We start from the raw sequence: 11,489 nt of genomic DNA, 5'->3' as shown, positions 1-11,489 counted from the left end.
TTGCAATTGTAGTTAGCTCACCATAGCAACAACTTTATAAACAACATCTCCTCTCGTATGCTTCTTCTTAAGTCACATTGAATCTCTTTAATGTTTTGTTTAATTCATTTGGCATAATAATCACTTACTTCCTGTTTTTCTCACAACACATGATTTGATTTCTTATCTGTTGTCACACCATGCTTCAGGCCTGACAGGTCACGTGACACGTGTTGCATCCTCACGGACCACATGATCTCCTCCATCCTCATCTTCATGTTAGAGCAAGACACCTTTTCATTTTGCAAGCCGCGGCGGTCAAAGGTCAGTCTAATTACAACTACTGTCCATTTTAATAACTTAACAATTAGTCAAATATGTTGTCTATAGTGCAATATTTTCAACATTTATGCTAATATTTTCATTTTGCTGTTAAAAAAAGCTGCAAAAACTCAGTGTTGTATCCGTACAGTGCAATAATAAACATGTTTTTAGTTCCCTCTTGCCATTTAAAATGGAAAAAATAGGACAAAAAACACGGAACCTACCAAAATTAAGGTCGAAATCCATTGGACGGAAGTGCGGACGCGGTTTGCTCTTATTTTGACAGTCCAAACAGGAAACGGTGTTGTTTCGATTCACTGGAGCTTGATGCCGCTCACGAGAGCAGTCTTGGGGACATCAACACAGAATTCTGCACTTGTGTTGGAAAGAAACATCAACACGGTGAACACAAACCAAGATAAAAGACTTAAAAGTGCATCTTTATCCTTTATGGAGGTAACAACTTTTCACTTTTTCACCAACTCTATTCTTTTAGTCATGTTATTTCTCTCATTTTGTTAACTCGTGTCCATTAAATGCAAAACATTGGTGTGTTAGTACGTTAGCATTTCTTGCTAAATAATTAAACTTTGTATAATGTGGTGTTAGCACGTTAGCATGTTTTGCTAGCTAATCTAACATTATATGACGTGGTGTTAGCATGTCTTGCTAGCTAATCAATTTTTGTATATTATGTTAATTGTTATCGGTTTGATGGTTTTTGGAGCTTAATGAGCAGTAGAAATAAAGTTTTATTGTTAGTTTTACGTAAAATGAATGTTAAACTTTATTTTGACATTAAAGAAAGTGCTAAAAAGTGGTTGTGTAAATGCAAATATGTCAACAAAAACATATAGTATAGGATTTATTTTCTTGTACGTTTTAGATAACCAAATCTAAGTTATTTATTTTGTTTGTATTACAGTGTAACGAGTAAATCAAGTGGGAAAAGAAAAATGTGTTAGTAATCTTTTAAAAACATTTTTAAGTATATGTTTAGCTGAAGCAAACCCGTTTGTCACATCATATAATTTTTTGGGGCGCTAACCCACCAAAGTGTCGCAAACATTATATCCCACCCTCTTCCAGCTTTTAGCGCATTATGACGTAATTACATCTTACATAGCACGAGCCCGTTAGCTTGGTGTGTTTTTAGCTAATTAAAGAGCGATTGTGTAAAGTTTAGCTGCCAACGTTAGCTATTTTTTAAATACTTGTAGAGTTGCTAAATGGATTGTAAAAAACTGAGAAGATTAAACAAAAATATGAAAAAGATGAATGGAAATTACGTTTTGATAACAACGTTTTAGCCTTACTAATTTTTGTCAAAAACATTGTTTGATTTTTATGACAAAAAGTTGAGTGTCGAAATTGTAGCTTGTTTGCTAAAGGTTACGGGTCTTGCTATACTGCTCATCGCCTTAGGAGGCAGCAGTGATAGTGTGCTAAGATGATAAAGTGTGCAAGGATGCTTAAGTGTGCTAAGATGCTAAAGTGTGCTAAGATGCTGAAGTGTGCTAAGGTGAAGTGAATTATATTTATATAGCGCTTTTTCTCTAGTGACTCAAAGCGCTTTACATAGTGAAACCCAATATCTAAGTTACATTCAAACCAGTGTGGGTGGCACTGGAAGCAGGTGGGTAAAGTGTCTTGCCCAAGACACAACGGCAGTGAGTAGGATGGCGGAACGGGAATCGAACCTGCAACCCTCAAGTTGCTGGCACGGCCACTCTACCAACCGAGTTAAACCGCCCCATGTACTAATACGTACTAATATGCTACAGAGAGCTAAGATGCCAAAGTGTGCTAAGATCCTAGAGAGTGCTAAGATGCTAAAGTGTCCTAAGATGCTTAAATATGCTGAAGTTTGCTAAGATGCTGAAGTTGGCTAAGATAGTTACATTTGCTAAGATGCTATAGAGTGCTAAGATGCTAAAGTTTTCTAAGATGCTAAAGTGTGCAAAGATGTTAACATGTTCTAAGATGCTAATGTATGTTAATATGCTAGAGAGTGCTAAAATGCTAAAGTGTGCTAAGATGTTTAAGTGTGCTAAGATGCTAGAGAGTGCTAAAATGCTAAAGTGTGCTAAGATGCTAGAGAGTGCTAAGAAGCTACTGTAAAGAGTGCTAAATGGTAAAGGGTAAATGGTTATACAAACCCTGTTTCCATATGAGTTGGGTAATTGTGTTGGATGTAAATATAAATGGAATTCAATGATTTGCAAATCCTTTTCAACCCATATTCAGTTGAATGCACTACTAAGACAAGATATTTTATGTTCAAACTCATAAACTTTTTTTTTTTTTGCAAATAGTAATTAACTTAGAATTTCATGGCTGCAACACTTGCCAAAGTAGTTGGGAAAGGGCATGTTCACAACTGTGTAACAACACATTTTCTTTTAACAACACTCAATAAATGTTTGGGAACTGAGGAAACTAATTGTTGAAGCTTTGAAAGTAGAATTCTTTCCCATTCTTGTTTTATGTAGAGCTTCATTCAATCAACAGTCCGGGGTCTCCGCTGTCGTATTTTACGCTTCATAATGCGCCACACATTTTCGATGGGAGACAGGTCTGGACTGCAGGCGGGCCAGGAAAGTACTCACACTCTTTTTTTTATGAAGCCACGCTGTTGTAACACATGCTGAATGTGGCTTGGCATTGTCTTGCTGAAATAAGCATGAAAAAGACGGCGCTTACATGGCAGCATATGTTGTTCCAAAACCTGTATGTACCTTTCAGCATTAATGGTGCCTTCACAGATGTGTAAGTTTCCCATGCCTTAGGCACTAATGCACCCCCATACCATCACAGATGCTGGCTTTTGAACTTTGCGTCGATAACAGTCTTGATGGTTCGCTTCCCCTTTGGTCCGGATGACACGATGTCGAATATTTCCAAGAACAATTTGAAATGTGGACTCGTCAGACCACAGAACACTTTTCCACTTCGCATCAGTCCATCTTAGATGATCTCGGGCCCAGAGAAGCCGGCGGCGTTTCTGGATGTTGTTGATAAATGGCTTTCGCTTTGCATAGTAGAGCTTTAACTTGCAATCACAGATGTAGCGACAAACTGTATTTAGTGACAGTGGTTTTCTGAAGTGTTCCTGAGCTCATGTGGTCGATATCCTTTAGAGATTGATGTCGGTTTTTGATACAGTGGCGTCCGAGGGATCGAAGGTCACAGTCATTCAATGTTGGTTTCCGGGCATGCCGCTTACGTGGAGTGATTTCTCCAGATTTTCTGAACCTTTTGATGATATTATGGACCATAGATGTTGAAATCCCTAAATTTCTTGCAATTGCACTTTGATAAAAGTTGTTGTTAAACTGTTTGACTATTTGTTCACGCAGTTGTGGACAAAGGGGTGTACCTCGCCCCATCCTTTCTTGTGAAAGACTGAGCATATTTTGGGAAGCTGTTTTTATACCCAATCATGGCACCCACCTGTTACCATTTAGCCTGCACACCTGTGAGATGTTCCAAATAAGTGTTTGATGAGCATTCCTCAACTTTATCAGTGTTTTTTCCCACCTACCCAACTTTTTTGTCATGTGTTGCTGGTATCAAATTCTAAAGTTAAAAATGATTATTTCCCCCCCAAAAATGTTTATCAGTTTGAACATCAAATATGTTGTCTTTGGATATGGGTTGAAAATGATTTGCAAATCATTGTATTCTGTTTATAGTTACATCCCACAATTTCCCAACTCATATGGAAACAGGGTTTGTACTTGTATATCGCTTTTCTCCCTTAAAGGCACTTAAAGCGCTTTGACACTATTTCCACATTCACCCATTCACACACACATTCACATACTGATGGCGGGAGCTGCCATGGAAGGCGCTAACCACGACCCATTAGGAGCAAGGGTGAAGTGCCTTGCTCAAGGACACAACGGATGTGACTAAGTTGGTAGAAGCTGTGGATTGAACCAGGAACCCTCAGGTTGCTGGCACAGCCACTCTACCAACCGGGCTAGTGTGTGCTAAAATGTTAGTACTAGCCAGCTAAATTGTGTTTAGAAGTTAAATTGCTCTAAGATGCTAAGGTGTGCTAAGATGCTAATGTGTGCTAAGATGCCAACAAGTACTAAGATACTAGTGTAAAGAGTGCTAAGATGTTAAAGAGTGCTAAGATGCTAAATAGTGCTAAGATGCTAGTGTAAAGAGTACTAAGATGCTAGTGTAAAGAGTGCTAAGATGTTAAAGAGTGCTAAAATGCTAGTGTAAAGAGTGCTAACATGTTAAAGAGTGCTAAGATGCTAGTGTAAAGAGTACTAAGATGCTACTGTAAAGAGTGCTAAGATGTTAAAGAGTGCTAAGATGCTAAAGAGTGCTAAGATGCTAGTGTAAAGAGTCCTAAGATGCTAAAGTCGACACTTAGACAATGTCTGAGTGTTTACTTATTAAATGGGTGGAAGTTTGGCGAGTGTGGTGTTTATATCCCTGCAGGCTTTGTAGGCGTCGCCTTGCTGCAAAACAAGCAGGCTTTTCTAGCTGAGTGTGGTCATCATGCTGTCATGCACTTTAGCACGTGATGCTAGCGGCGGGATTCTAACCTTCTCTCCACTGAAAAGGGAAAGAGATGACATGTTAGTCGCGTGTAAACACGTTCTTGTTCCGCGCACCGCAGTACAACCCCTCAGTCATGTGGCGTTGTCGTGGCGACCATATGGCCGACACATTGATGATGTCATCCACATGTCGGCTTCCTAACTCGGCGACATGATTGGTGACAGATGTCACATGTTTTCAAGATGGCTGCCTTAAATGTAAACACTATTTAGCAATTTCTTTTATGTCTTGCCATTTTATGACCTTAGTCTCAAAACATTTAAAAAATGTGTTATAAAGTTAAGGCTTTTTTTGTAACGCTATGACTTTACTCACACAATAATTTGCCTTTTTTCGTGTAGTATTATGATACTTTACATTTTCCTTGTAATATTATGATATTTTACATTTTTCTTGTAATATTTTTTATGTTTAGCTTTTTTTCTTGTGATATTATGATAGTTGAAATTTTATCTTGTAATATTGTGATACTTTACATTTTCCTTGTAAAATTATGATATTTTACATTTTTCTTGTAATATTATTTCTGTTTAAAAAAATTTTTGTGATATGATAGTTTAGCATTTTTTTGTAATATGATTTTTAAATGTTTCTTGTAATATTATGATATTTTTAATTTGTTCTTGTAATTTTATGATATTTTACACTTCTTGTAATATAATGATATTAAAATGTTTTTCTGGTAGTATTATGATATTAAAATGTTTTTCTGGTAATATGAGGGCAGCATGGTGGAAGAGGGGTTAGTGCGTCTGCCTCACAATACGAAGGTCTTGTGTCGTCCTAGGTTCAATCCCAGGCTCGGGATCTTTCTGTGTGGAGTTTGCATGTCCTCCCCGCGACTGCGTGGGTTCCCTCTGGGTACTCCGGCTTCCTCCCACTTCCAAAGACATGCACCTGGGTATAGGTTGATTGGCAACACTAAATTGGCCCTCGTGTGTGAATGTGAGTGTGAATGTTGTCTCTCTATCTGTGTTGGCTCTGCAATGAGGTCGCGACTTGTCCAGAGTGTAGCCCGCCTTCCGCCCGATTGTAGCTGAGATAGGCACCCGCGCCCCCCACGACCCCAAAGGGAATAAGCGGTAGAAAATGGATGAATGGATGGATGATATTGAAATATTTTTCTTGTAATATTATGATATTTTACTTTTTTCTTGTAATAATATATATTTGAAATTTTTTTCTGGTAATATTATGATTATTTGACTTTTTTTCTGGTAATATAATGATATTTGAATTTTTTTCTTGTAATAATATAATATTATTACAATGTTATTATATTATTATAATAATATAATATATTATAATAATAATATATAATATATATATATAATATATATAATAATATAATAATATATTATTATAATAATATATTTGACATTTTTTCTTGTTATAATATGATATTAAGAAACAATTTAAAAAATATGATATTTTGAATTGTTTCTTGATATATGATATTTTAATCATTTTCTTGTAAAATTATATATTTTTTCCTTGTGATAGGACTTAAGTCTCAAAATATTTTACCTTTTTTTTTTAAATAAAATGATGCCTTTTATGTATCATTATGACTGTAGTGTCATAATATTTGACCATTTAGTGAAATATTTTTTTCCAAAGCTTTGTATAATGATAATATTAGTTTCTTCTTTTCCAGCCTTTGTTCTTGTTAACTTTGAACTTTTTGAAATGACAAACCTTTGTATAATTACATGAATCAAGCTTCATCATAGTATGCTTCTTTCTACCATAAATTAAGTGAAATTATGACCTTTTTCTTGTAAAATTAGGAGTTTTTCCTTGTAATAAAATGATGACTTGAGTTTAATAATAGTTTGTCTTTTCTCTTGTTAAATGTTGCCTTTTTTCTTGTAAAGTGTTTACTTTTTTCTTGTATTATGAAGACATTGGTCTCATAATATTTGACTTTTTTGTCATGAAATGATGCATATTTTGTAATATTAGGACTTAAATCTTGGCTTTATTTTAAGAATTTTATTTAAAAAATGTTTACAAAATTATGATTTTAGTTTTCTTCAGCTTTTTTTCTTGGGACCTTTTAACTTGACCCTAATTTCACATTTATATGTTTTTTCTACCATACTGTACATGTAGTGAAATTATATTTTATTGTAAAACTAAGAGATTTTCCTTTTGATATTATAACTTCAGTCTCATAATATTTGACCATTTTTGTTAAATTCTTGTAAAAGTTATTAGTTTAATAATATTTGGCTTTTTTTTTTTGTTAACTTATGATTTATTTTCTTGTAGTTTATGACTTTAGCCTCATAATAATTTTTTTATTCATACCATTCATGTTGTAAAAATATGACTTTTTTTCTGGTAAAATTATGACTTTCTTCTTGTGATGACTTAAGTCTCATAATATTTTGCATTTTTTTCTCATTAAATTATGACTTTTTTCTTGTGATGACTTAAGCCTTATCATATTTAGCCTTTTTTTCTGGTAAAATTATGACTTTAGTCTCATATAGTCTCATAAAATATTTCAGCCTTAGCTGAATTATTTTTTTTTTCAAAAGTCTTGTTACATTTTTTCAGTTTCATAAAATGTGGCTTTTTCTGTCTTGCAATATTATGACTTAAGCCTCATATTATTTTATCTTTTTTCTCAGAAAATGATGCCTTTTTTCCTCACAAGATGATGACTTCGTCTGATAATATTTTCTCGTTAAATTATGACTTTCTTTTCCTGTACTATTAGGACTTAAATATTTTCTCATTAAATTTGATCAAAAAAGACAATTATTTAAAGTTTTATTATTTCTCATTTTAAACACTTAAAGTTTCAATATATTTTATTTTATTCTTGCAAGATGATGATTTATGTTTAGCGTACACAAGTGAGAGTGCCCCCTGCTGTCCTAGCATCTACATTGCAGACATGTGGAACAAGGAGAGTGATAAGAAGTTCCAGATGGAGGACGTGTGCTGACGACATCTTTAGAGGAGCGCCAGCAGGGTTCAGGAAGTGGAAACTTCATTATCTCAATTTTATCTCTAGAAGCCACGCCCACTACCCAGCCTGTGCAGCCTTATAAGGAGTGGCAACACAATCAGTATTTTTAGTGAGTCTGTGTGCCATCGCTTTGTAATACAAGACTGTGCGGTTACTTATTCTGTTTTTTTCTTCACGTGAAAGTTGGCAGCTACAATGCATAACTGTCAGGAGAACCAAGATAACACACAACAACTGCGGTATATTATGTCCTAATACAGGCTTTGCTACACATCCTAAAATGCAATTCTGTCAACTATCGGTCAGTCAGTGACAGACATGGGAGCTGTAATTTGTGTCATTTAGTTTTTATTCTACGAATCTGTTAAGTTGGCATGATGTTCAAACGTCATGTTAGCGTATAGCTCACATACCTATGCTAGTGTTGGTAACATGGCATGATGTTGAAATGCAATGTTAGCATGTAGATCACACAGCTACGCTGGTGTCACTAATCTAGCATGATATAAAAATTTCATATTAGCATATAGCTTAAACAGCTATGCTAGTGTTGCTAACCTAGCGTGATGTTAAAAATTTCATGTTAGCATGTAGCTCATACAGCTATGCTAATGTTAGTAAGCTAGAATAATGTTATACTGTAATGTTAGCATGTAGCTCACATAGCTATGCTGGTGTCGCTAATCTAGCATGATGCATGATGTTAAAATATAACGTTAGCAAGTAGCTGACATAACTATGCTAGTGTTGCTAATAATTGCGTCCTACTTTCCCACTCATTATTGTTACGTAATAGTATGTGATGTAAGACATCTGTTGCTTTGTTGCAGAGCTAAAGTATAACAAAAAGAGTGTTAAAATATAAGTTAGCATGTTGCTCACATAACTAAGTTTCTTTTGTTTAAGTAGCATTATCTTAAAATATAATGTTTACATCTCGCTCACATAGCTATACTATTGTTGTCAACCTAGCATGATTTTAAAATGCTATGGCAAACGCTTTTAATTGTTTAATAAATCATGTTAGCATTTAGCTCACATACTATACTAATGTTGCTAACCTAGCATGATGTTAAAATATAACGTTAGCATTATTCTCATTAGCTATGCAAGTGTTGCTAACATAGCTATATGTTAAAATGTAATACTAGCATTTAGGTAATATGGCTATGCTAGTGTTGCTAACTTAACATTTTGTAAAAATTTAATATTAGCCTTTAGCTCACATAGCTATGCTAGTGTTGTTAGTTTTACCTTCAAAGTTTGATCATGAAGGGTTAAAGGCTCTTGAGCAGATCAGCAGTTTCATCAGTTCGATTCCCTGGCCTAACGCGTGATATCAAAGTCATCTACACAGTATCAGCTTTGTGTGTTGGAAGCTGAAGATTTTACCTAGAGTTCTCGCTGGGAGGACTTAGACTTAGACTTCGACTTACACTTCTTTTTTATTGTCATTCAAATTTGAACTTTTCAGTACAAAAGAACGACATTTTATTGCATTAGCTCATGGTAGTGCAGGATAAAAAAGCAATAAGGTGCAGATATAAATAAATAGATTAGTATTCAGATAAATATATTGCACTTTTGCATATGCATCCACATTTATGGAAGTATGTTATATTGTCTTTATATTCCAGCAAGTTATTCAATTTTTGGGGGAATTGAGGGGATTATTTTAATGCGTTCAATAGTCTTAAGGCCTGAGGGAAGAAACTGTTACAGAACCTGGAGGTTCTGCTATGGAGGCTGCGAAACTTCTTTCTAGAGTCCAGCAGTGAAAACAGTCCTTGGTGCGGGTGGGAGGACTCTGCAGATTTTCTGAGCCCTGGTCAGGCAGCGGCTTTTTGCGATCTCCTGGATAGGAGGAAGAGGAGTCCAGATGATCTTTTCCGCCATCCTCACTACTCTCTGCAGAGACTTCCAGTCTGAGGCACTGCACGCTAGGCTCTCTATAGGGGGGAGGAAGCTGTGCTCTTTTCATCCGATGCAAAAAGTGCATGTGCTGCTGAGCTCCTTTTAAAAGAGCTCCGGTGTGTAACAGTGTTAAAGTTGTTTATACGGCCACTCTCAGTGTGTCCTGTATTGCTGTTGACCAAGTATGCTTGCATTCACTTGAGTGTGTGAAAAGCTTTAGGTGTTATGTGATTGGGCTGGCACACAAAGGCAGTGCCTTGAATGCCTCCAATGTTGTTGTCTGGGTGGAAATCATGTCATGAGAAACTCGGGAGAATGGTTGCCTCGGGAGACTTTCGGGAGGGGCACTGAAATTCGTGAGTCTCCCGGGAAAATTGGGAGGGTTGGCAAGTATGACTAGAAGATGCAACTGCTCTGTACTTCTTCCTACGTCCGTGTACCACTCCGTACAGCGGCGTTTTAAAAAGTCATAAATTTTACTTTATGAAACAGATACCGATCATTTCCGATATTACATTTTAAAGCATTTATCGGCCGATAATATCGGCAGTACCGATATTATCGGACATCTCTACTCGTTATGCGACATTGTTGTAATATATTCCACATGTACGAACGTGACAGAGTATATCGCTTATAGTTTATTCCACATGTACTAACGTGACATTCTACATCGTTGTAGTATATTCAACATGTACTAATGTGACATACTACATCGTTGTAGTATATTCAACATGTACTAATGTGACATACTACATCGTTGTAGTATATTCAACATGTACTGATGTGACATGCTACATTATTGTAGTATACCGGTATTCCACATGTACAAACGTGACAGACTATATTGTTATAGTTTATTCCCCATGTACTAACGTGACATACTACATCGTTGTAGTATATTCAACATGTACTAACATGACATACTACATCCTTGTAGTATATTCAACATGTACTAACATGACATACTACAGCGTTGTAGTATATTCCACTTGTGAGATAGTACATTGTTTTAGTATATTCCACATGTGATCCATGTACTAACGTGACATTCTACATTGTTGTAGTATATTCCACATGCAATTCATGTACTAACCTGACATACTACATTGTATTATATTCCACATGTGATCATGTACTAATGTGAGATACTACATCGTTGTAGTAAATTCAACATGTGATCATGTACTAACTTGACATACTCAATTGTTGTAGTATATTCAGTATGAGGACCATGTACTAACGTGACACACTACATTGTTGTAGTATATTCCACCTGTGATCCATGTATAACGTGACATACCACATTGTTGGAGTATATTCCACATGTGATCATGTACTAACGTGACACACTACATTGTTGTTGTATATTCCACATGTGATCATGTACTAACTTGACATACTAAATTGTTTTAGTATATTCAGTATGAGGACCATGTACTAACGTGACATACTACATTGTTGTAGTATATTCCACCTGTGATCCATGTACTAACGTGACATACCACATTGTTGTAGTATATTCCACATGTGATCATGTACTAACGTGAGATACTACATCGTTGTAGTATATTCCACATGTGATCATGTACTAACTTGACATACTACATCGTTGTAGTATATTCCACATGTGATCATGTACCAACTTGACATACTAAATTGTTGTAGTATATTCAGTATGAGGAACATGTACTAACTTGACATA

General features: G+C 35.6%; 1 protein-coding gene across 2 annotated transcripts in view; it reads left to right on the top strand.

Moving 5' to 3' along the window:
- Nucleotides 1–612: 612 nt before the first annotated feature.
- zgc:153184 (uncharacterized protein LOC751652 homolog) overlaps nt 613–11,489 on the top strand; it is a 33,921-nt gene continuing 23,044 nt past the window's right edge. For both annotated transcript variants that reach the window (XM_061878007.1, XM_061878006.1), the window contains exon 1: nt 613–759. In XM_061878007.1, coding sequence (XP_061733991.1) covers nt 631–759 — 129 coding nt within the window. In that variant the 5' untranslated portion in view covers nt 613–630. The remainder of the gene's footprint in view (nt 760–11,489) is intronic.

This window comes from Nerophis ophidion, linkage group LG18 (genome assembly GCF_033978795.1).
Source record: "Nerophis ophidion isolate RoL-2023_Sa linkage group LG18, RoL_Noph_v1.0, whole genome shotgun sequence".
Classification (NCBI taxonomy): Eukaryota; Metazoa; Chordata; class Actinopteri; order Syngnathiformes; family Syngnathidae; genus Nerophis; species Nerophis ophidion.
Note: the sequence above shows the minus strand (reverse complement) of the source record. Positions and strands in the feature narration are given on the sequence as shown.